Genomic DNA, 27,937 nt, shown 5'->3' on the forward strand with positions numbered 1-27,937 from the left:
AGGAACAGGTATGGTTTATCACTCCATGACACAAAATCACTGAATGTAAATAAAAAAAAAACGAAAAAAAAACCAACAAACGTATTTCATTGTTACTCTTCATTTCAAAATCTTAGTGATGCCTTCAACACGAAGCTAACCTCTTATCTCAATGAAAGTTGGAGACTACCACTAGAACTACCCCTTTAACGGAACAAAAGCTTGAACATCAAGACTCAAGTCAGCCGTTGCATGATTATCTGTTTTGTGGTTTTTGGTGAGACAAATTAGATCGATCAGGAACAAAATACATGAAGTCGGTTCCGTTTCATAATCTATACCTTTGTAGGACAGAATAAATAATTCAATGAATGAATGAATACTTTATTTGTAAGAGGCGTATTCATGCTATGGCAAACGAAGACAATACATGGCAACCAAACAAAAGACATCAGAGAACAGAAGTAACAGAGTATACAATAATATTATGACAATATATGTGATCTTATTTTGTAAGCTGTTTTAAAATAATTGCATAGTTTTACTGTCATAAATTATTTACAATGAACTTGTAATAAATTGATATTCCTATTAGGGAGCTACCATTTGATTTTTATGGGGGGGGGGCTAGGATGAAAAATTCTGTCCTGCTTTTTTTTTAGTTGTAATCTCTGTCCTGCCTTTTTATTTTTTACTCTATTCGGTCCTTCCCTTTTTTTTACTAGTTTATCCTGATTTTTTTTACACAAATTGTCATCCTGCCTTTTTTTTTACCAAGTTGCTCATCCTGCCTTTTTTTTTACTCAAAACTCCTGTCCTGCTAATTTTTTTCAAATTTCATCCTAGCCTCCCCCCCCCCCCCCCCCTAAAAATCAAATGGTAGCTCCCTTAAGTGTACTGATTTCATTTTCATTTTACAGACCGTCAATGGGTGTCAAAGGTCATTGGCTACACAGAACAGTGGGATAACAATGGGTACGCTTATTATTATAAGGGGACTATAATAGACTATTTTCATATTACAACTTTTGACTGCGTAGTTTATATATTTTAGACAGGTTACCTTCTATGTGGTACGACAAGTCACGTCCTGGTATTCGGTTCAGTAAGAGCGAGCTAAACAAGTAAAATCAAGCTTATGATCGGTACAATTTAGGGGGGAAATAAGCTGTTATATGTTTTCTATACACGAAAATTTTTTCGGAAACAGTACACTTTACCCCAAAATTGCACCGTTTATACGTTTGAATTTACTTCTTTTGGTTGCTCCTACCTGACCGAGTACCAGGATGTCCTACCACAGAATAGGTAACCTGTCGAAAAATTATAAAATCTTGAGTCAAAAGTTGGTTATATGAAAAAAGTCTAAGTTATACAATGACACCTGGCGACTGACTCAACTCATATGAGTTCGTTTGCCCGAAAAATATCATACTATTTAGGAATTTAATTTTTTCACATTATTTCCTATATCATGTGTATATTGTCAATATCATATCGTCAATCATTACATATATTATACTAAAACAGTAAATAAGTCTATTCACTGATCACAGGCTCTTGTTTCTATCCATGGGAAAGTCGACTATCCATATATAATTCTATTATTATATATGGATAGCCGACATTCCCATGGATAGAAACAAGAGCCTGTGTCACTGGTGCTCTTATTTGATGATGGCCGATGTGGTATTATAAGACATTTATTTGTTAAAAGTAATTTAAGAAACTATCACATTATTTGGACAATTTAAGAAGTATCGGTAGAAAATGGCACTTCAAAACCTCAGTTCATCAAAACAATCGACACACAAACGAATCACGTCAATATTTTATGTGTAATCCTCGGAACATGGTAAATCAAAGTACTGAAGTACTGAACATCAGATGACCGCAAGTTATGTTGGATGATGAACAAATGACAGGCGGTAATATGATACCTGCCAGTCAGATATGTACACCTTATAAGTATTCAATACACATGATATAAATGACATATTCATCCGAACCACAACTTTTCGATACGTGTGCATAGATATTGATGATTTTTTTACTTATATATATATATATATATATTTCTCACGACAAAACATTTTCATATTATTTATTTATGTTCTTAAAAAATATTTTCATGAGTATTCATTGAAGAAATGAATTTATAACAAGCGATAAGGAATGCTATTTTGCACTCGATAATATCCGCGTATTTATACGAAATACGTTCGGTTATCAGTCAAAAGCGCAAAGGACGTGTGCAGAAATTTCTGCGGCAACATAACACCGGTATGACCTCTCAAGGTCACATCCGATGTATAAAAGAAAATAACAAAAATTCCGAACTCAAAGGAAAACTAAAAACGGAAAGTCCTTTATCAAATGGCAAAATCAAAAGCTCAAATTCATCTTTGAAGCATTTATTTATAGGTAAATTTGAAGCATCAATTTATGGGTTACTCTCGCCGTCTACTTTGGTCATGATGATGTCGAAAGTATCAATTTACTTGCAACTGACAGACATAAATTAATCTAATTTTAAGGGTAAAAATAATCAATTAGAATGAACAGTATCAAATTTCAATCTAACCAAGGAGGTCTAAATAACCTCCTTTGTCTTATGAATAATGTGTAAGTTTAACTTTTTTGTGTCATATTTTCCTTTTAGAGTACTTTATTCGTAATACTCATAACGGAGCCTATTGCCTGTAAAGTCGCATTTTGTATCATATGACTAATTAAAATGAAAGTGACACCCGAATAAAATATACGAACATGTTAGTCTTGTGTGTTTCATTAATTTTGGTTCATTTGTATATGTTTCGAAGATTATTGAGGTGTCCAATTTGAAGAACTAGAAAACATTATTGTTTATGGGCCAGCTGAAGCCTGTCTCCGGCGGCGGGATTTTCTCGTTACGTTGGTAGCCTTGAGCTTTGTTCTTCTCTTTGGTTGGGTTTTGTCTCTGTGACACACTTCCCGTTTCCAAACTCTACTCTATTCTGATAGTTTATAGGAAAACTGTCGTTAAAGTAACAAAAAAAGAGCCCTGACGTTATTTTTTGATACTGCGAAGCACACTCTTTTTGGAAAGATTAAACTTGTAAGTCACGTGACTTCTACAAGCTACACAATCGGCCATTTTAATTTATTATCTGAAGTATTTAAAAACTCTTAACAAAGGTAAATGACAGTATACCAAAATGAAACTAAGTCCTTCTTTATTTCGTGTCTACTAATACAGCTCAGTGGCGGATCTAGAAATTTTCATAAGTGGGGGCACACTGACTGCCTAAGAGGGGGCCCGCTCCAGTCATGCTTCAGTGATTCCCTATATAATCAACCAAAGTTTTTCCCCAAAAGGGGGGCCCGGGCCCCCTGAAAAACCCTCTAAATCCGCCTCTGCAGCTTGAGAATACAGACTTTTTGTCAAAATGAATTGTTTGTATTTATAGATGGTCAGCAGCTCAAGTTATAGGAGCGCCTGATGTGTATCCACGATATGGTGACATAGAAGGAGCTTGGTGCATGAAAACTGCAGCTTCTGATCATTATATAACGGTATTGCATTTATTGGTAGACTCGTTTTTTTATATGTATTTATATTGCATGTGTTTCAGAATAGAGTATCCTCGCCACGTTTATTATCAAAATGTTAGTATATTGATATTGATGAAATAAAAAAATTGAAAATAAAAAGTCTATAAAAAATATATATACTATGAGGAGTTTTAAAATGGATCAATTTCACTTGCTTATTTTTTTTTAAACAATCGCATCTTTCGGTTTGAATTGAGAAAGGAGTTGGTAAAGTAAGAGCTTTGTTTCACCTTCTAATAACATTGTAAAAATACCATAAACATGTTGGAATCGATATATTTGATGGTCATCGTGTAGCTTGTATCAAAGTTACTGCTAAGCCAGAGCCTTATCCCAAAATATATTTTATATGGTGTTAACAGTTTTATGTAAATTATCTTATTGCAAAATATGTTTTTGAATAAAGTTGTTGCTCATATTCAGGCAAATAGATGAGACAAGATTTCAAATGATTGTGAACATCTTAATTTGAAAGATTTATATTACTTTCCGGATTTTCAAATTGAGGGGTAAAATATGTGGCCTTATCACACCTTCAACTTTGACTGGATTTAGTTTTGACGACATCGATATTTAGAGCGCATTTGTTTCTAACCTAAACGATGTAAACGATTACGCGCGTAGTCTTTAGATCCATTTATTTCTTACATTTTTTGTCAACGTTGACATTCACATAAACGATGTATATACGCGCAAAATAGTTGCGTAGTCGTTGATCGTTTATCGTTGAGACGTGTAAACGATACATTTGTTTCTGCATCTGTCTTTTAATAAATTACGAGTACGTGTTGTTTATGCAAAGTCCTTGTCATTCATTTCTCGCACTTTTACCTGTTTGTTTACAGTGCGTGTATGTAATCTGTTTCTGTCTTACTACGCGGGGCCGATAAAGTTCCTTACCTTAACGATGTATTTGTTTCGAGGAGCTTAACGTTTACAAAACGATAGTCATCGATGACAAAATTTTGGGTTAGAAACAAATGCACTATTAGAAAGGTTACATCTTGGTAATCTGAATGGTGAATGTTATGTTCATAAAGTATGATATTCATTTAGCATGAAACGCACCCAGTCATTTGACTGCACTATTGCACTTTCATTTTTAAAAGGGAAAGCAAGAAACCACGATGAAGAGGTTAGAGTTCCAAATTGATTGTTTTGCATGCAAACAAATTCAAATATTGACCTTCAGATGACCTTGATCAATTAAAAACTTAAACCTCTTCACCGTAGTTGTTTGTGCGTCTTTTGCCCGGTTTTGATTTTGATGTATAAAAATTGCATGTGCATGTACTGATGTGACGATATTACATTTTGTTTTACAGATTCAATATTCGAAGAAAATATATATTCAGAGTATTAATATCTATGAGACATATAATGGGGGATCGATTTGGAGAATAAGTTTTAAAGCCCCAAATGGGAGTTGGCAGACTGTATGGGAAGTTGACGGATCTACTTTACCCACTGTGAGAAGTAGTAGGATTTTTTCTCCTCCAATTCAGGTAAATTTCAAAGTGTTTTATTTTGTACATCTTCAGTTTGTTATTATCCCACTTTGAAAGGCTGAATTTTTTAGGTACTTGTTCTTTATGTTCATTTTCTATATTATATAAATAATTATAGACTTTGATTTTTAACATGAAGTAGTTGGAAATATGTATAGCCTTTGAAATATCGAACTTTAAACTCCGCGATAGTAGACCACGTCATAATAGTCATTGATTAATTGGAAAATTTATGGCTACTCAGCACCAAATGGGACTTCCCAGTTATCACAGGTAGTTTACCTACATAGAATATACAAAGGCTGTGGATTAGGAACCTTACCCTTCCTGAGAAGTTGAGTTCAACCCGATTTTTGTTTTGTGTTACTCAATCTTTGATTTTCTGTCTTGTTATTTGTCTTCTTTCTTCTCTGAATTTCTCATCATTTTTATGTTTTAGTATGGTGTTGTCTGTTTTTCTGGAATTATGAATTCGATTGATCCTTTGATATTTTTGTTTTTTAGCTCACCGGGCCTAAAGAGTCCCATGTGAGCTTATGCCATCACTTGGCGTCCGTCGTCGTCCGTCGTCTGTCGTCGTCGTAAACTATTTCAAGAATCTTCTCTGAAACTAATGAGCCAAATACCATCAAACTTTAACTGAATGTTCCTTAGGGTATCTAGTTTATAAATTGTATCCAAAGTTTTGATCCATCAACAAACATGGCCGCCATGGCTAAAAATAGAACATAGGGGTCAAATGCAGTTTTTGGCTTATATCTCAAAAACTAAAGCATTTAGAGCAAATCTGACATGTAGTAAAAATGTTCAGTAGGTCAATATCTATCATCCCTGAATTTTTCAGACAAACGAAACAACCCATTGTTGGGTTGCTGCCACTTAATTGGTAATTTTAAGGAAATTTTGCAGTTTTTGGTTATTATCTTGAATATTATTGAAGATAACGATAAACTGTAAACAGCAACAATGTTCTGCGAAATAGGATCTACAAAAAAGTCAATAGGACAACTTATTGTTGGGTTACTGTCCAGAAATAGTTTATTTTTATGAAATTTTACTGATTTTGGTTATTACCTTTAATATTATAACAGATAGAGAGAAAGTGTAAATGGCAAAAATGTTCAGCTAAGTAGGATCTACAAATAAGTCAAATGATCAAATAGTCAATTGACTCCTTAAGGAGTTATTGCCCTTGAAACGTTTATTTTTTACTTTTTTCGTGCAAGTCTTTTACTTTTTCAAAAATCTTCTTCTCTGAAACTACTAAGCCAAATACTTACAAACTTTAATTGAATGTTCCTTAGGGTATCTAGTTTGTAAAGTGTATCCGAAGTTTTGATCCATCAACAAACATGGCCGCCATGGCTAAAAATAGAACATAGGAGACAAAAGCAGTTTTTGGCTTATATCTCAAAAACTACAGCAGTTAGAGCAAAAGTGAGAGGAGTGAAAGTGATAAATGGATCATGAACTACCTGCTATGAAATTTTCAGACAAGTTCGACAACCCATTGTTGGGTTTCTGTTGGACATATTTTATTTTTTATTAAATTTTACTTTTTTTGGTTATTTTCTTTAATATTATAATAGATAGAGAAAAAGCATAAATGCAATAAATGTTCAGCTAAGTAAGATCTACAAATAAGTCAACATGATCAAAATAGTCAATTTACCCCTTAAAGGGCACTAGCTACGAGATACATAAAAAATATTAATTTATGATTTTTTTTTGTTCAATCATTAATGAAAGTGAAATAGTGAAAAAGTAATTCGCTATTAGCAGCCAGTATGGTTCAATTTTGTCAAAATAGGCTAAGAAACATCGATGATGAATTAATCACTTGCAAGTGAATAATTCGACCTCATTGAATCCGTATTCATGTGATTTCAATTTAATCCCTTAGTTAGAGATTGAGTATGCATTATTGATGCGTGTTAGGCTATTACAAGAAAAGAATGTCAACATTGAAAATGAAACAAAGGTAAATCATTTGATTGACTGATTCGATCCACAAAAAATCATTCAGAATTTCTTATACAGGTAAAATCGAAAATGAACTTATATCTTTAATCTTAAAATTGAAATCAAACAGACAAAGAAAAATCCATTTGCACGAGGTCCATATATCTATTTGTATTTATGTGTATATCGTGTTATGTGACCGTCGGTTGTTTTCGGGGTCATCTCGATAGTTAATTAGATTGCGTCTAGACTAAAATACACACGAAACGAAGCTACATATTATCGAGCCCATTTCCTGTAAATTGTTTATTTTAGACTTTTTATAATTTGGATAAATGTTTTACATTATTATAAATCCATTATGAGAATTTGAGTCAAATCGGGGAACATGAATTTGACAGCTAGTGTCCCTTTAAGGAGTGATTGCCCTTAAAACTTTTTTTTTTTTAACATTTTTTGTGAAAGTCTAATTACTTTTTCAAAAATATTCTCTGAAACTACTTGGCCAAATACTTAAAAACTTTAATTAAATGTTCCTTTGGGTATCTAGTTTATAGATTGCATTCGGGGATGAGATCCATTCAAAAACATGGCGGCAGTTTCTAAAAATAGAACATAGGGGCCAAATGAAGTTTTTGGCTTTCATCTCAAAAACTAAAGTAGTAAGAGCAAAACTGACATAGGTGAAAGTGTTAAACAGGTTTAGATCTACCTGTCAAGTAATCTTCAGACCAATAGGACAACTTATTGATGGGTTACTGTCCAGAATGAGTTAATTTTTAGGAAATTTTACAGTTTTGGGTTATGTATTATCTTTAATATTATTATAGAAAGAGAGAAAGTGTAAAAGACAAAAATGTTCAGCAAAGTAAGATCTACAAATAAGTCAAATGCCTGAAACTGAAATTCCAGGTGAGCGATATCAGGCTCTCATGAGCCTCTTGTTTTTTATTCAGTCAGGTTTCGGCTATATATCGACTGAAAATTTAATTTAATAATTTGCAAGAAATAGATAAAAATTTAAATATGAGTATATTTCCATAGTTCAAAATATTACAGATAATAAAAGGTGATAATATTGTGTATCTGTCAATGATTCTGCGACAAATAGCCTGTTTATATCTAAACTTCAACATACATTCTCCAATAATAAGTGGGGTTGATACGCATAAAACTACCTTAGTTAAGATTTGTTCCGAATGGATGGATTTTTCTACATGTCCTACGATAAATTAGTACTTCGATTGGATATCTTAACTTAAGTGGGTTTATGCATATCAGCCCTAGTATCTTAATTATATGGATCAATATCCCTAATGCACCTTAAACATTTTTTAAATTTAGGATTCAGATTCAGATTCAATAGTTTATTAAAGTCTCACCACATACAAACAAGTATAAACACATTATAATATCAAGTACACAATATAAAAATTTAGAACGCATGTGCCATTCTTAAAAGAACTATGAGAGACTGTTATATTCAATTATAAAACAACAGAATTAAAACATAATTTTGTTATTTACACAAAACATAAAAGTGCAATATCACCATGCACATTCAGGGATAAAACCTGTTACATGTACATAAAAAAAAAAAAAAAAAAAAATAACAATGATTTTTTAACAGTATAAGATACTATTTCGTCGCAATAAAATATTATGGCAGGTTTTGGCAACAGAACTACAAACATTTTCATTTTTAAACAAAAATATAAATTTTTCATCATCTGACAAAGTTAAAAACATATTATTATGTTGAATTATATCAATAAATAAAGACTGCCTTAAATCTTCATATAATGGACATGTTAACAGTACATGTTTTTCATCTTCTATATCATCACAATTGAAACATAATCTTTTATCTAAATCTAATCTTTCGTAACGACCAGTTTCAATTTTTAAAGGTGCTACTCCACATCTAAATTTCGCATATGCACTGCGATATCGAATAGGTATATTTTGCAACAAATATTGTTCAGTAGAGTATGAAAATTTAAACAATTTATAAGTTCTCAACTTATTTCCTTGACCATAAGAATCAAGCCTTGTACTCCATTCAGTTTTATAATTATCAAAAATATTAACTTCTAACTGATAAATTATATTTTTATCCAGTATATAATCATCTACATTACAAAATCTGTCCATATTGTAAAGTTTCAACATATCTATAACTTTATAACTCCAATTTTTAATTTTATAACTACTTTTTCTAATTGACCATATAAATCCTTTATAATTTATCCTGTCTTTATCCATTTTTGTACATCTTGCCCAGTGTCTTAAAATGTTAGACCACTGTTTAACATATGGAGGCTTCCAACCCATGTCACCTGAACTAATATATAGTATGTAAACAAAAAATCTCTGTGCAGTGGTATTGGACATTTTGTGATTTCAAACAAGGATTTTTAACCCGAGAATCCGCATCACAAAGGGCTTTTCGGATATTTAGAATTATGGAAAATGGATTTCAATTAGTATCATGAAAATATAACCACGTATTTGAAAATATCTCAACTTCGAAACGAACCATTATACATATCCAAGTTTACGGTATTGGCAGAGGAATTACAGAAAATGCTACCATTACCGCCTACCTGAAATGAATTGCGCATATTGACCCATACGTCGAGCTTAAAATCGATTTGTGACACGGTCATCTACATATTTCGTAAATTGAATAAAACTGTATAAATTCTTTAAATAATGTTTGTTTCAGACTGTTACCTTTCCTGCAAATGAAGTTCACATCGAGATCGATACAACAAATACAGACGTTGATTATGAAATTGATGCAATTGAAATAACAGGACAATGCTGAATGAAAGGACAAAATATTATTTTGACATTTTTTATATACATGTATTTGTCAAATCAAATTATATGTACAATAAATCTATATCTGGAACAATTATAGCTCATCCGGAAAAATTTAAAAGATTGTAACTCTCTTAGAGTTATACTATGTTTGTATTTACCTTGTAATAGCGAAATTATTTGGGTTTTTCTCATACGGTTAACCACCGGCATGGAATCAATTTCGATTCGATATACTACAAGACATGCTGTTAAGAGTTGTGTTTCGTCATTTTTTTACCTGTATGACATTAATTTGTTGAAAACTTACCACAATACAAAGGAAATATCTATTTGTTGATTTTGTTTTAGTTAGTTTACAGAAAGTGCACCTTAGAAAAAGTGGTACCGGACATCAATTTCATTGTCAACGTTAAAAGCCCATATACCAAATCGATTTAAGATAATGCAAGTACATTTAATACGTGTCAATACATTTGGTACGTTGTGCAATGTCCAACAAAAAACCCAATTAGTGGAGAATTAATTACATTGCATCAACTTTTTGTCGAGTTTTCAGAATTTTGATTTCCGATGACTAATACCAATTACGACATGAAAACATGCATATAAGTAAACATAATTAGTTTTAACCAATTATGGAATAGAGCTCTGTCAGTGTTTGCTCCATTTAAATGAAACACGCTGATGGATTTTTTACAAACAACTATTTTACTAACGACGTATTTCTTAATAAATAAATATAATGTTTAATACATACAAATAATAATTATCTGTTTATGGTAATTGTTTTTGAGATATGAACAAATTGGAAATGAGTTTTTTTTTAGACAGAGAAAATTGACATAGGCCGTTAGTTTTCTCGTTTGAATTGATTTACATTTGTCATTTCGGGGCCTTTTATATCTGACTATGAGGTATGGGTTTTACTCATTGTTGAAGGCCGTATGGTGACCTATAGTTGTTAATTTCTGTGTCATTTGGTCTCTTGTGGAGAGTTGTCTCATTGGCAATCATACCCCATCTTCCCTTTTTTAATATAATCTCATTTGAATGAAATGGAATGAAAGAAATGAATCATAACCTGAAAGAAAAATATATAACAAGAAAGAAAAATTTTCAAATGATATATTTTACCAAAGATGTAGTTTAGTTTTCGCAAAATACTTTGAGAAATAGAGTGAAAGCTGAGTCATACTTTTAATTGCATCATCTAGGGAAAAGTCAGAGGGATTACCAATTGCAAATGATATTGATAACTAAAGTTAACAGCATATTCATAATCAAACATCCTAAATCCACCTTTTATTTAACGATCTTGTCATCTTGATGTTAACAAATGATTTTGATCATCTTCTAAATCCTACAGTTAGATACGTCTAGTACTCAATTCGAATTGATTGACCGGTAATGTCTGTTCATTGCACATTTTGATGTACATATCAAATTAATGTCATTTTTATGCCCCAGCCGTAGGCAATGGGGGCATTAAGTGTTACCCTTGACCTTCAGTCCGTCTGTCCCATTTTAGATTCCGCACTTAACTTAAGTTTTCCCCATTTAAATTTTATGAAACTGATACACAATGCTAAGAACCAAAACTCGCAGACAGAGTTCGGATTTGGGCAGTGAGTTACTTGCCGTTTTAGAGTTATGCTCCTTTTTAACTTGGAAAATTGCAATTTATTTCGTTTCCGCCCTCTAACTAAAGTCTTCTCATCCAAATTTTATGAAACCCATACAAAAAGCTAAGAACTAAAACTCTCAGACAAAGATCGAATTTGGGCAGTGAGTTACTTACCATTCTAGAGGTACGCTCCTTTATAACTTTGAAAATTGCATTTTTTGTTCGTTTCTGCACTCTTTCATAAGTGTGACTCATTCAAGTTTATGAAACTTTTACACAGTGCTAAGAACCATAACATGCAGACATACTTCGAATTTGGGCAGTGAGTCATTTACCGTTCTAGAGTTATGCCCCTTCTTAACTTTGAAAATTGCAAAGGTTTAGCGGAGGCATTCGTGTCCTCGGACACATTCTTCTTTTATTTTTTTTAAACGAATACGTCATCTAGCAAATATTGGAGCTCAAACCGGTCCTAGACGCCGTCTGAAAATTGTGGCGAGGTGTGGACGTAACTTTGAGATGAAGAACATCAGTAAAAAAATGCTTTGTCAAGTAATTGTAACAAGTCACTAGTCTAAATGCCACATGTTAAGATAGTAGGTAAGATAAATTCGTAACACAGTGTGCTAGTGACCTAATACAATATATATAGGGTCAGTAAACTCCATATGGGGTTACCACACTATGTAACTATTAATATGTTCCTTCACAAATACATGAAGTCGATATCGATAAACATTATCTTGTTATTGCAACACAGCGGTATTGAATTATTGCTTTTAGGTATGATCATTTCATACACATTCATGTAAAGCGGATAGAACGCAATTTTTATCTAACGATTGCAATACACCTTATTGCTATTTATTCAAATCCGGATAAGTTCTAAAATTACACAACTTTTTCCCTCCAGTTGAAGCTATCTTGGGCCGTGTTTAAACAATGTATTATGCATGAAACTTTTCAAAGAGAAATGTTTAAACCATCGTGAACACTTCAAACTAAGCATTTTTATTACTTTAATTTGTGTTTTTAAAAAGTGGATCATAATCTATCAAAGTTTCAAAATGTTCGCGTTCTAAACTTTTTCTTCCCTCATCTCTTTTCTGATGACCTTAGTTTTTGCAAGACTTGACCAAAACAGGAAGTTGTATAAGTGACTGTTTTTTTCCGGATTGGACTAAATAGCGATAAGGAGGCTTGTTTAGGGGGGTATCAATATCCCATATCCCATTAAGTTTTTGTCCCAACATCCCATATCTCTATAATGTTTACCCCTAATATCCCAATAATTATTTTTTACAACTACCCTATATCCCTAAAACTATTTTGAAATATCCCAAAAAATCATTAATTCATTCCCAAACCCATTTTTGTATACAACATTCGTAAATACATGTTGTATGTGTTGTAGTAAGGATGTGGGCTTTTTCGCAGAGAAAAGTTAATCATTCAGAATTAACCAGAGACCTTTAAATTTTAATCTACATGTCTTTGGAATAACCAATATATAATTAAGCGTTTGTAACATCAGTGGATAAATAAAAAGTTACTGTAGAGATAAGCATGTTATTTAACAGTAATTATCACTAAATCAGTAAAACATGAAGTCATTGTCAGATCGAGGTTTTCGCTTCCTCTTTCCTCTCGTGGGTAAACGGGCATCATTAGTTGCAGATTCCTCCTCTAAATCCATCTCCACCTCTCCTCGTAATGTGACATCATTCATATCTGATCCTATACACACTTTTGTCGTGCATGCATAATAGGAATCTTCAGAAATTACTATTACATCGTCTTAAGCTTGAAAGTCATCTAATAGTAAAATTTCGATAACACTCTCTACTATAAATGTTTCTGATGATCTCTGATGTCTCTGTAGTACTCTCAACGAAATCAAGTGGGTGGATTTTGTCCTGAGCAAACCAGTTTCCCGAAACAAATTTGGCATCATCAGGCATTTTATAGCAATCTGACGTGATGACAATGTAAAAAGTACTAGATGGTAGACCTTTGATATCACGTTTAAAAACACACACTGTTGATCCCTTGCTATAGATTACATTTCTGGTTTCCTGGATATCAACTGTAGTACCTACAGTTTCTTGTACATCCACTTTTAATTTTGAAAACTTTAGCTCATGAACGTCTGGAGGTTTCCTTAAATAACAATTCAAAGGAAGAGTTCCTAGGTGGTCTTTGGTGCTCATGTGTCTTACCCTTAACTGGCGAAAACACTGTCCATTTTCTACTTTCCATTCTCTCATTGCATTTATGTTTGTGTCTGAAAGCTTTACATCTTTGGGCTGAGACATTTCCTCCAGAGAATTCAATATCCCTAAAAATGCATCAATATCCCGTATCCCATTTATGTTTAGGACAAATATCCCATATCCCTAAAATTAAAATGGCAAAAATCCCGTATCCCAATATACCCAATACAAACCTCGATAAGGTGTATGGTCTTACTGCAAGGTGAAAGCTTAACAATTCATCGCTTAAAAAACTAAGGTTCCAACTCCCTCAGGCAAAGTTGACTTTCGATGGGTTTGTTTATTCTTTTTTATGTACCCTTTAAGCATATAGCTCTTCGAGTATTTTATATCCTTGGCTTTCAATTGTTTAGTTTTGAGAGTTTTTGAGGGAACAAAAATACAGAAATGCGCTCCGGACGTAGCAATTGCAAATTTTATAAAGTTTTATTTTTATGAATTTAAAGCCGCGATTTTGTTAATGTGAAAAAAAACAATAGCACCTTTTCTTTTAATATGTACAAGGAATTTGTAATTTTCAAATATTTCCTCGATTGTTTCGTGGTTGCGTTCATACCTGGAGTGCGAAAGGTCGTTGGTTCGAGCCCCGGTCGGTTCCAACCATTGCAAACACATAGTATTTATGCTTCTTTGCATTATTTAGGAATAAGAGCAAAGACAAGCTTCCTTACTGTGAAAAAGACAACAGTTGATTATCAAAAAAAAAAAAAAAAAAAATCAATCCGAGAACTCAAGTTAGAAAGATATTCAAATAGTGACCGAACAATATATTATTTCACGAATGCGCGTAGCGCATGTATAATTTAATACTGTTATGAGGCACCGAGTTAAATATTTTTTATAATATTTGACACAATCTAAAACTACCAATCAAATGAGTTGGTGCTCCACTTCTGACTTATTGACAATAACAATATAACAATTGCAGCCTTTGTACGAGGTCGATACGAGGACATATCAACACAAAGAAGTATACTGACCGAGGACGAAGACCGACGACTTCGTCCTTGGCCAATATACTTCTCTCAGGTCGATATATCCTCGTATCGACCTCATACAAAGGCTATAATTGTATAATATCGTATGACTTCAGGGGATTAAAACATATGAAATTATTGGTTTTTATATGATAGAAAAACTACAGTATTTCATTGCATCCAATAGTCTAAAAACATTTTATTTGTTGATTTGGTAATTCATCTCAACTTTTTTTTAAAGAGCAAGAATATAATTCTAAAATACGTATTTTTGATAGTACATAAAATGATGCAAGACATCTCAGTTCACCACTGTTCTCTTCTGCTTGTGCCACTGTTTCATTGTCATTTTTGATTGCCAGACACCTTCAAGTTATAAATTTCGCTTGAGTACGAATTTTCGTTATTAAATGAACGTTCCCTATTGGCTGTTAATCAATTTTCGATCAATTTATTCATTCATTTAATATTTGATTAGATTATCGTCTACATGTAAATACATCCTTCTCATATTCATGTATTCTTTCTTTTCCATTAATTTTTAGAAATTCTCAATCAATGCAAAATATTGCAGTATAGTTTAAATGTAACCCCATAGTTCAATGATACTGTAGACCTTCTAATTCCTGTTTAACACAGTGTGGAACAGGATTGTTTCTATTTCACTTATACACACAATCTCCTTTTACATCTAGATTATAGGATTTGGCTTAAGGTGGTACCTAACACTACAGGGAGATAACTCTGTAAAAATCAACTAAACGTTTTAATCACGTTGTATTGTTAAGGAAATATTAAGCTTCTCAACGATCAAAATTAGTGTTTGTCAAACTGCTATATAACCAATGAAATTTTTCTGATAAAGTGGTTGGTTCAAATTTTTTGATTTTTTTATATTTTTGTCAAAGGGTCAAAGTAAACATTTTGTCAAAATTTTATGAAAATTAAACGAGCCAAATTAATATTAGTCAAGGTGTTGGGTACCACCTTAAACGTTTACTCATATGTATTATTTGTAAACATAGCACACTTACACTAAAAAAAGCTGCTTCTTTGCGTTTCTTATAGTAAAAATGTCAACAGTTGATTATACAAAAAAAAAAAAATCAATCCGAGAACTCAAGTTAGAAAGATATTCAAATAATGACCGAATGGTATATAATTTTACGAATGCGCGTCGCACATGCATGATTTATCACTGTTATTGGACCCCGATTTAAATATTTGATTCTTTTAATTACATTGAATCATTAGAGAGTAAACATTGCAAAGAACTTTCATATTATATTTATTCATTAATTCTAACTTTATTTTATGCGTCATTCATAACGTCTTGACAACACATAATATTATTTTTGTGTATATTATAACTAATTTGATTCATTAAAAAAAAAGAGTCACATGTTAAAGTATATGTTCAAAGTTAGAAAATAAACAGCTCATAGAATAGTAAATACGGCACGGTTATTTTTAGAAAAAATGATATTGCACGGTTAATTTTATAATATTTGACACAATCCAATAGTCTAAAAACATTTTATTTGTTGATTTGGTAATTAATCTTTTTTTTTTAAAAGAGCAAGAATATAATTCTAAAAAAAGTATTTTTAATAGTGCATAAAATGATGCAAGACATCTCAGTTCACCACTGTTCTCTTCTGCTTGTGTCACTGTTTCATTGTCATTTTTGATTGCCAGACACCTTCAAGTTATAAATTTTGCTTGAGTACGAATTTTCGTTACTGACTGTTAATGAAATGTTCCTTGTTGTCAGTACATTGATAAAGAATGGTCCTTGCTAGAGTATGGCGCTGCATTGTAAGTAAACGTTCATTTTTGGCTGTTAATGAATTTTCGATATTGTCGGTGCACCATTAATGAATGATGTTTTCTGTAATTGTCGATCATTGACACCGAATCAACACTTTCGCCGATGCAGTCTGCACCATTTATCAAAGTGATGTTTGTATACTATTTTAGAAGTTCGTAATTTCTTTCTCATCAAATATTTAAAGTTTGAATTAATTTTCATAAACCGTTGTCTATTATTTTCATGACATATACATTTTTCATTCTACATTAAAAACACAGCCTTATATTAAGTACTTCTACCATACCATTACGTGACCACCATCAATAAACTGACTATTTTGCCACTTTTGGATGCGCATGTAAAAATATCTTGTAGAAAAAAGGAGATTTATGCTATACATTCTATATACAGTCCTAGACGATTGCCTTGACCGTCTCGTGTAGGTGAGTGTTGAAGTATTCAATAGATATAAGAAGATGTGGTATGAGTGCCAATGAGACAACTCTCCATCCAAGTAAAAATTTATAAAAGTAAACCATTATAGGTCACAGTACGGTCTTCAACACGGAGCCTTGGCTCACACCGAACAGTAAGCTATAACGGGCCCCAAAAATTACTAGTGTAAAACCATTCAAACGGGAAAACCAACGGTCTAATCTATATAAAAAACGAGAAACCAGAAACATTTATGAACCACATCAACAAACGACAACTACTGAACATCAGATTCCTGACTTAGGACAGGTGCAAACAAATGCAGCGGAGACTACCTGCACTGCTGGCGGTAAGTGGTAGTGCGTTCCAGTCTCTAATTGTTCTTACGGTAGGTAGGATGATCCTCTCCTTACTTCTGTCCTACACGATGGTTCTTAGTAGCCTTTTATGTTACGGGAAATTCTGTCTGGTGGAGTGAGAATGTTTTCTGTATCAACATTGACCATCCCGTTGGCAAGTTTGTACATCATTGTGAGTAGTATATTCATTTTACTTTTATACAATATAGCAATTTTTGAAATGTTTGCTTTGAATTAGAGTATTACCGTTGATAATTGCAATTTCAAAAATTGATTATTATGTAAGTAAAGATTGGCTATCCCTATTGTCTTTGTATATGAGTGCTGTAGTTTTAAAATTAAATGATGATAATATCTTCGATCTGGTCTGTTTATTCATTATAAAACATATATCAGATGCTATAATTGGTTTCGATATTTACAGAAATTTTAGAGAGTATGAATTTTGTTGACTTTGTAAACACATTTAAAAGATACGCCTCTTTCAAAAAATCAATACATTTCAATAAACTTTTCAAACACTTACCACAATCACTGACTATAAGATGCAGATTCAATGTTTCAGTAGCAAGATTCGTTTACATGTAAACTTACTAATATGCGCTATAATCATGCAAATTCGATGTGGACTGACAGATATTAAATGTGGAACATATTCTGTTGCAAAAAATACAGGCTTTATAGAAAATTCATCTGTGTTTAATAAAACTAAAACTTTGTCTGCTTTCCGGTGTGCTCGATTACTTGTTGAGAGCGGTCTGTGTGCTTCTTTCTATGATGAAGCGAAGTCAGAGTGTCATGTAGATATAACCGGATGTTGCAACCCAACAATAAAGCAGTCAAACGGCGTTCTGAAATTGACACAATTCGAAGGACAGCATTGTACGTATAATATTTAATTTTTTGTTTGGAAAGGGGATTTTTTAAGGCCAAACAAGGTCCAAGGCTTTTTCTTTGTGAGAAAAATATTTTGTTGAAGAAAGATTGAACTTCACCTGATACTCATTTTTTTCCCCTGTAATCGTCAAAACATATGTATTTAAAATAATTTTACTCTTTTTCTATTAGTCCCCTTTTTTTCTTTGAAAAATTGGACCAGAATTTATAATTTACTGATATATTTTGGTAAATTTAATAAGGATTTTCAGTCATTTGACTCAAATCAACAACTTTGCAGACGATACTATTGGTAAAATATGTCTTTTGATAATATTGTTCTCTAGAAAGACTTAATAAATTTTCGATTTTTTTATTATGAAAATAACTCTTTAAAAATTTATTGCGCCAAAGGCTTGTTAAGATTTACATTCATTCTTAGCATACATAAGGGGACAATTGACCGAATGGCACACAAAAAGAAAAGCCAAATTCATCGAAGGTTTTTTTTTCAGTTTCGTCATTATTTCTAAATTTATCAAAGAGGAATTTAAGAAAGTTATGTTATAAATCATGTCCATGACCAAACACTGACTATTGAGCTTCTGATTTTACCATTCAACCAGCGGTATCGATCAAGTTCTAGTAAATAGGAATAACACTTTATATTTTTTTTTTGCTTTCAAAGTGCTTTTTCTGGATTTATCTTCACCATGAAGATACATAATTCGATAGATGAAATTAAAAAGTAGGGAAAGTCTATCAGTAGTATCCTTAGATGTTTATCATTTTTTTGTCCACCACAAAGCAGTTATAAATAATATATTTAACTTTGTGAAATCGAGCATCTCACAAAGTGTAATGCCTATGGTGTATAAGCATTTGAATACGCGAGGCTCCTTATGACAGGGAGGGACCTAGAAAAATAGCCAAATGCATTTAAGATTAACGTTGCCTGAGGGAGTTTGAACCATAGCTGATTAGCAATATATAAATCCATGAGCGGGAAATCGAAGAAAGTAATGTTAGTAATCATTTAAAGGTTTGCCTTAGTGCAAAAGATAAATATATTATATTATATCGAATTCAAGAACCATAAAAGGCATCACAATAAAATTGAGAATGGAAATTGGGAATATGTCAAAGAGACAATAACCTGACCAAAGAGCAGACAACAGCCGAAGACCACCAATGGGTCTTCAATGCAGCGAGAAAATCCCGCACCCGGAGGTGGTCCTCAGTTGGCCCCTAACTAAAATTGTGTGCTAGTTCAGTGAAAATGGACGTCACACTAAACCCCAAAACATATAAATGAACTAAAATTAAAAAAAACATCCTAGACTAACAAAGGCCAGAGGCTCTTGACTTGGGACAGGCGCAAAAATGCGGCGGGGTTAAACATGTTTTGTGAGATCTCAACCCTCCCCGTATACCTCTAGCCAATGTAGAATAAAGAAACAAAAGAATATATCTTTTTATTTATAGAAGCTGAACTGATTAATAATTGTATGGATGAGGTTAATAAAATAGAGATTTATGATAAAAAACAATCCTTTTTGCTGATGGCAGAATTCAATGCACGTTTGTTGGGAGTGCTTTCCTATCCAAACCTTTAAATCCTGTGAAGTGTCGATAAACAACCTATAGTATAAATATGCAATGTAACATACCATACCCAGTGGCGGATCCAAGGGGGGGGGGGGGGGGTTCGGGGTTTGGAACCCCCACTTTTTTTTTGACGATCAATGCTTTTGAATGGGGACATATGGTTGGAACCCCCCTTTATCCTGGGTTAGAACCCCCCTTTATCCTGGGTTAGAACCCCCCCCTTTAAAAATGGAACCTCCCTTCATTCTGGGTTGGAACACCCCCTCCCACCTTTAAAAAATGGCTGGATCCGCCCCCTGCTACCCATCATGCCACATGGACTAGATGCAGTTTACACCGATAAGCGACATCGTCAACTTTCCTTTCGGAAATGAGACGTTTCAGAATCCAATCATGAATGGTCGATAAGTACTTACATTGTATACCTAAGTGCAAATCAAAAATAATGTTTGTCATTGATCGACCTGACAATGTTTAGGAGTGGTTATCAAATTATAACATTCGGTGTATATTTTTGGAACTACTATCAAGAACATCATATTGAATTTGGGAATGGTTAATTACATGTACCTAATGACTTTTTATGTATCTATATCTATACTCGTCCTAAATATACATTTCAGAATTAACAAGTCAATTAATTCTCATCAAACTTAAATAAATTTAAATTCTCCCTCATGAATTCGTCCGAATTTAAAACATTTCTATACTAAATACATGACTAAATAAGAGACAAGTCATAATTTAGGTTTGTTTGCTCGCAGTAACTTTCTTATTTTCTCAGCGAAACAACATTTAATATCTTGTAAACATTTTACAAATTACAAAAATATACCACAATTCCATCTATATACATTCACAATGTCCTCTAAATACATATCAATACAAACATAACTGTAATATATTATGCAGAGCTTAACGTTAACTTCGTCTATCAAAGTTACTGGAGCACATCGATAATAATCAAACGTAATCAGGACTTATATATGCCTATAAAACCCCACCCGTACTACCGCCCTCGAAATATTCGTGCAGAAAACAACAGTAACATCAGGCCACTTCTGATTTACATACTAGCCAAACTTGTACCACAAGTCTAAAGATAGAAATAGAATAGGGAAATTCCAAATATAACGGAATAGAAATAAATAAATCCCGATATAGCTAATTACCACAATTTAACATGGCAAACATTGTTCCGGTAACGTTACGCAATGTAAACTGGCAAACAATGGATATAGACATTTACACTTGACAATACATTTCTGACGGAAACGACCAATTTGATCCCCAATTCCTTTTAAGGAAAGCGTACAATCCTGTCAATATTTTAATATATTTTTCAGATATTGTCTCGTGGTAAAGGTGGATATATGATGAGACGACTATTTTTATCTCCTTAAAATCGAAACTCAAAGAGTATCAACACATCTATTCAATAATATCCTTTGGTTATTCCAAAGTATAAATCTATCAGATTTATCAGTATTCATACTTTTTTAATTTATTTTTTCATTGGCTTCATACTTTGAAAGTTATTTATTCTGTTTATTTTTTATATGCTTCAAACTTCAAATTTCATGGGGAAAAAAACTGCTCAAACTGAATTAATTACAGTGGGGACTTTCATGATTTGACGAAATTCAAAGGGCACTAACTGTGGTCTCTTATATAACTTAATTAGTACATGTATGTCATGAAATAACTAAACTACGGTGACCTATAACTGTTAACGTCTATGTCATTTGGTCTCTGGTGGAGAGTTGTCGCATTGGCAATTATACCACATCTTATTTTTATAAAGTCTTATTAGCGGGCTAGGCCTGGATGTCGTGTAGACTCAATGTTAGCTGTATTGAAACTGACTGAGATCAAGAAGGTCGAGTTCCAATACGGCGTATAGAAAAATAAATACGATGACCGATACATAACTATAGTATTAATTAATGAGTGTTTTCATTATGGCCCTGTTATATGTTCAAGGTCTGTTATAATGGTCGAGGATGCCTGTAATGGCACGAGGCAAAGCCGATGAACATTACAGCATCCGAGGCCATTATTACTGGCCGAGGACAAATAAAAGGCTCAATTTGAAAACACCAATTTCTTAATACTTTTATTAATCAAACCGTCAATGTGTAATATTTAATCAAGCCAAATCAGTGATTTTATGGAGAAATTGTATATATATAATTATACCAGAGACATGTATATATGTGTCTGATTATACCAAATGCAATACTAAAAAGAAACTTTTAAAATGATGTGATGGAACAACATGTAAATGTAAATATAGTTTTATTGTTGTCCTATTCAAAGCAATTTATGGCATACACAATACAAGATTTCATTCTGGATTCTAAAATTCAAAATTAAATAAATTGATAGACATCATGGAATGTATTATGTGATTATTAACTTGACAAACTTGTTCAAATAAGATGAGTAATGACTCTTGGGAACTTTCAATTTCTTAATGTTTCTTGTCTTCAGAAATGTATTTGAATTGATAATAACTGAAAATCCGGAATATCCCTAATTATTCATAATAGTCCTGTTTTTTCATAATAGCCCTGTTTTTTGTAATAATTTTGTAAGTAATAATGTAAACAAAAAAAGCCCCTACATTTTAATCAGATTTAATCATACTGATTTTTTTTTACAGATCATTAATGGGTGTCGAACGTCATTGGCTACAAAACACAGTGGGATAATGATCAGTAAGATTATCATATTCTAGTCACTACTGCATCACATTGAAAACACTCCTATCTACTTTCTGTTTCAAAGACCTATCGGGATCCTCTGAAGTTTTCGTAATATTAAGTAATACATTTCTTTTGTTCATCCGGGTAGTTTTTCGCAAAAATATTCATATATATATATATAAGTTAATTGGTACTTGACGTCCTTTATCTAGTTTAATACTAGAGAATCTAAACCAATATGAACTTCTGTTCTAGATCGGCAAACTAGATGTTTATCATATTTCAGGATATCTTTTCCACTGTATAGGCATTCCAATATATAAAAAACTGAATTTAACTTTTTGGCCGATGCACGTGTGTTTGGTGTAAGTTTTGACGGTTTTCCTTTGTTGCTTGCAAAGAGTAGTAACTTTAGGATAGTTAGCGTATCATGTTCTATCAGTCTATTAAGTTTTGTAAAGATAAGTCGATGCGGATTGAGGCAACGAAATTTTTTAAAACTTTGATTTTTCAAGTTTTTTGTCAGTTTTAGTTGTTTAAAGCGATATACGAGGTCAAAGCGACATAACTCGGATCTATATTGGTAAAAACTATGTGTTTACAATAGGATTGTTGTTCTCTTTGTTACATGCAATCCAATAAAACAATATGAAACAAAAATGAAAGATTCGATACCTTCATAATATTCAAATATGTATATGTAAAGGAACTGCTAAAGTTTTGATAATCATCATGTGTTTTTAATGCAGGATGCTATTTATTAACACCATTTTGCTATTCCTTTTGCAAAATTTAAAATTTTAATTGGAATGCCCAAAAGACTGTTCTGCATGTTGAATAATTCGAAACATTCAGATTTTTTTCAACCATGTATAGATTATCCATAGTTGTATTTGCCAAACTTTTTGGAATTCGGTTTGTAATGCTCTTCAATAGAAATAAGAAGATGTGGTATGAGTGCCAATGAGACAACACTCCATCCAAGTCACAATGTAAAAAAAGTTAACAATTATAGGTCAAAGTACGGCCTTCATCACGGAGCCTTGGCTCACACCGAACAGCAACCTAAAAAGGGCCCCAAAAATGACTTTTGTAAAACAATTCAAACAGGAAAACCATCTATTATAAAAAACGAGAACCACTTAAGAACCACACCAACAAACGACAACCACTGAAACAGATAGGACAGGTGCAAACAAATGCAGCGGGTTTAAACGTTTTAAAAGGTGCCAACCTTCACCCTAACCTGAAACAGTAGTGTAACATTACAGCATAGAAAGACACACTATACAATAACAATTGAATTGCTTAACTCAATCAAAAAGACATATTAACAAAAACAAGTAAACATACACTTTACGAATAAATTTGATCTATGACACAATATAAATACAATATTAAATAAAAAGGGGGGATGTAAAACAATGTCAAAAAGACAACTATAACCTTGGACAAAATGGCGTTAAATAAAATAACGTACAAAGGTAAATTTAAATATAATAATTTTGTTGTTAGTACGGAGATTTTTTTACAAAATAAATAAATTTGTTGTTCATAGTACGAGAACAGCAGTGAACATTTATCGTCATACTAAATACTTATCAAAGGTAGTTTATATTAAAAATAGTGAGACGAGATATAACACAAAATAAGTAAACATTGAATAACAAAAATGCATTACAAATAAAGGCAACAGTAGTATACCGCTGTTCAAAAGTCATAAATCGATTGAGAGAAAACAAATCCGGGTTACAAACTAAAACCGAGGGAAACACATCAACTATAAGAGGAAAACAACGAAATAACAGAACACAGAAGTGCAACAAAAAACAAACAACAATGCAACATTCATAGAAACGAACTATTAAATAACAACTGCCATATTCCTGACTTGGTACAGGACATTATAAGAACAAATTGTGTCAACAGGTCAAATTAACACGAAAGTACGTTTTGAGAGTACTCGCAGTTACTGAAACGTAGTTAAAAACCAAAAACAATAATAAAAAATCATGCACCAGAGACTAAGTTCGTTTTTGATTTGGCTTTCCTACTGTTTTGATTCTAGCGCCTTTATGGACGAAAAGCCCGTCTTTTGTACCAAATTATAAGCCTTATATCTTTCATGGGGAGCAGATTCTGCTTACTCCTCCCGACCACCTGAAATTATCCCCAGTTTTTGGTAGGGTTCGTGTTGGTCATTCTTTAGTTTTGTGTCTTTGTGTCTTTTTTTGTTGGCGTTTTCAGTTTGTCATCGACTTATTATTTGAAGAGGGTCGTAATGGGGGTACCTTCATGACAACGGTAAACATTCTTGTCAAATGACGTTAACGGTAATTTTTGATGCATGACGATAAAATGTACACTTTCTTTTAGACGATAAAAAAATCGACTGATTTTGACGAATCCGGTTATATATTTTCCAAAAATAACTGTAACGATAATTATTAGAGACCTCTGACGAATCACGATAAGGATATTTTAACGAGTCACGGTAAAATTTTAACCAATTTGTCGCTAACGGTAACCGAAAATGACCGTTTGACGCCTGACGGTAAAGGGCATTCCTACCCTTTGAATATACATTTGGTATCTTCCGCCTTTCTTTCGCGAGTTTCTACACATATTTAGTCCAATAACACAGTACAATATAGTATTTTTTTTCTTCAAGATATTCGGCAGCCCAAGTCAAGGGACCGCCTGACGTCTATCCAGAATATGGCGATGAAGCAGGAGCATGGGCCCTGAGTGGAGTAGCATCTGATCACTATATAACGGTATTATAATAATTTGTCAAAATCAATGTTCATTAATTTGTGTTTTGCAATTGAAGTTTTGTAGTAGTTTATTTCCAAGTAATAAAAATATATTAGTACCTAATAGTTAAGTTATTTTACTGTACGTCGAAATTGGTGTAATATATTAGTACCATACTTTCATAGTGCTGGATTTCTACTTCAATTTGTCGTTAACTGTGTTATAGTAAGTTATACAGAATTTCCTATCAAATTATAGTAAAAAAGAAATACTATGCATTTAACCTTCATTGGTCTACAGTAACTGCAACAGTAGGAGGTGCAAAACGAGTAATTCATATCTGTAGTGCAAATCTATTACTGTTAAATTATAGTACATAAATAGTATGATAGTCTGGAAGTACTAGATCAGAATTATGTTATTTAGTTACATTTTCAATTTATGTACATTAAAAGTGTAGCTTTGAAGAAAGTATTGATAAAATAATAAAAACTTATATTTGAAAATGAAACGAAAAGTAAACAAAGACAAAAAGACTATCAAAACCTGAGGAGTTACATTTTAAAATGCAGAATGACGCTAAATGTGTGTTGAATATATATATCGTCGTTGCATCCCCCTTCACCTGGGACAGTGGTGAAACAGTACATCATAAGAACAAACTATATAAAAATCAGTTGAAAAAGGCTTATTTATTCGTTCAGTGTATGTTAACTTGTTTTTGTTAATATGTCTTTTGATTGAGTTAAGCCATTTCAATTGATATTTTATAGTGTGTCTTTCTATGTTGTGATGTTACACTATTGTTTCAGGTTAGGGTGAAGGTTGGCGCCTATTAAAACGTTTAATTGTCGTTTGTTGATGTGGTTCATAAGTGTTTCTCGTTTCTCGTTTTTTATGTAGATTAGACCGTTTGTTTTCTTGTTTGAATGGTTTTACACTAGTAATTTTTGGGGCCCTTTATAGCTTGCTGTTCGGTGTGAGCCAAGGCTCCGTGTTGAAGGCCGTACTTTGACCTATAATGGTTTAATTACTTTTACAAATTGTGACTTGGATGGAAAGTTGTCTCATTGGCACTCATACCACATCTTCTTATATCTATTAACTCTTTAGAGGGATACAAATAGATATACATCTAACAAAAACAGATGTGGAATGTATATATTTTTTTGTATTACATCTTATATCTAAATACCTTTTTCGGGCATAATAGTTGTGGTTCGTATTCAAAAAGTATTGACAAAATCTCAAAATGAGGTTAGTTTGGCAGCTTTTGAAGTTTTGCGTTAAAAACAGTAATTTAAAGCCTTGAAACTAAAACGTAATACAAAATAAGTAGATACAAATGCGACCAACTCTTCTCCTTTGCGTAAGTTTAGTTTTGAGGACATCGATCGCTTAAAAATTCGAATGGTATATGACAAAGTATTTTGACCAAATTCACTTAGTCATGTCATTCATTATTGCCCTGACAATTAAAAAAACGAAAGGCGGGAAACCACGATGAACAGATTCGAATTTAAATAGATTGTTGAACGTGCAGACGTTCTTCAAAGTTTTAACCTGTGGAGTCCTCGGATCTTACCCATCTCTACTGTTAAGATTTTGATGTTTGTTCTTATGTGTGCTGTTTACAATATCACAGTTTTTGGTTATTTCAGATTGAATATCCGAAAAAAATTTACATTCAGAATATCAATATATATGAGACGTACAAAGGAGGATCAGCTTGGAGAATAAGTTTGAAGTCCCCAAATGGCAGTTGGCACACTGTATGGGAAGTCAACAGGGCTACGCTTTCCACTGTGATGCCAAGTAGCAGAATTTTCTCTCCACCAATTCATGTAAATATTAAAAAGTAATATGCGTTTTGTGCATCTTTGGTTCTGTTTCTTTTTTATAGCAATAATATGTAATAAGTTGATTTTAACAGTAAATAAGCTGAGAGACACATAATTGTCGAAGTAAATATTTTTTATTTTGTCATAATTTTGTCCCCAGTTGTGTTCAGTTGTTTTTGATTTCTACTGATGTGAACATGTATAATATTATTTTACAATTTAATTTGGTCAAAATATATAGCAAATTTCCATACAAGCTATTATATGAAATAATACTTTTGTTTATATTACAACAAGTATATAACCAAATAAACACATTTATATTTCTGCTTTTATTGGTACCAAATTGATTAAAATTCAGTTAGAAATTACCTCACAATATATTTTTGAAAATAAAAACATAGTTTGATATGAAATATATAACAAACATTGTACATGAGGAATACTTATTGCATAAAGATGTACTTTCAAAATTCAAACTTTTAAATACGTCAATGAGAGAGCAATCAAACGAAACAAATAGCGAAAAGACATCTAAATGCCAACATACAATAAACAAGTAGGTCAAGCTCATAATCACCATTTTGGATTTTGTGAAATGATCACTACTGTATTCATTGAGTAATGATGTTTATTTCAGACTGTTATCTTTCCTGCAAATGAAGTTCATATTGAAATCGATACAACAAATACTAACGAAGATTATCAAATTGATGCAATTGAAATAACAGGACAATGTTGATTTAAAGGACAAACCATACATTATTAATGAACCATTTTTTTCCTATGATTTA

At 32.5% G+C, this 27,937-nt stretch overlaps 1 protein-coding gene across 1 annotated transcript; it reads left to right on the top strand.

The window, feature by feature from the left end:
- The first annotated feature begins 231 nt into the window (after nt 1-231).
- LOC127713945 (uncharacterized) lies at nt 232-9,873 on the top strand. The gene is made up of 5 exons (XM_052219899.1): nt 232-256; nt 900-954; nt 3,429-3,534; nt 4,899-5,078; nt 9,772-9,873. Exons 1-5 carry the CDS (start codon nt 232-234, stop codon nt 9,871-9,873), a joined length of 468 nt encoding a protein of 155 aa, XP_052075859.1.
- The last annotated feature ends 18,064 nt before the right edge of the window (nt 9,874-27,937 follow it).

Source organism: Mytilus californianus, unplaced genomic scaffold (genome assembly GCF_021869535.1).
Source record: "Mytilus californianus isolate M0D057914Y unplaced genomic scaffold, xbMytCali1.0.p SCAF_9, whole genome shotgun sequence".
In the NCBI taxonomy this organism is placed as follows: domain Eukaryota; kingdom Metazoa; phylum Mollusca; class Bivalvia; order Mytilida; family Mytilidae; genus Mytilus; species Mytilus californianus.

Bases quoted from the DNA above. Each gene is read 5' to 3' on its own strand.
- LOC127713945 (XM_052219899.1), top strand. From the start codon at position 232: ATGATTATCTGTTTTGTGGTTTTTG. The intron at 3,535-4,898 runs GTATTGCATTTA...TTTGTTTTACAG, and splicing joins CTTCTGATCATTATATAACG to ATTCAATATTCGAAGAAAAT. The intron at 5,079-9,771 runs GTAAATTTCAAA...TGTTTGTTTCAG, and splicing joins TTTTTTCTCCTCCAATTCAG to ACTGTTACCTTTCCTGCAAA.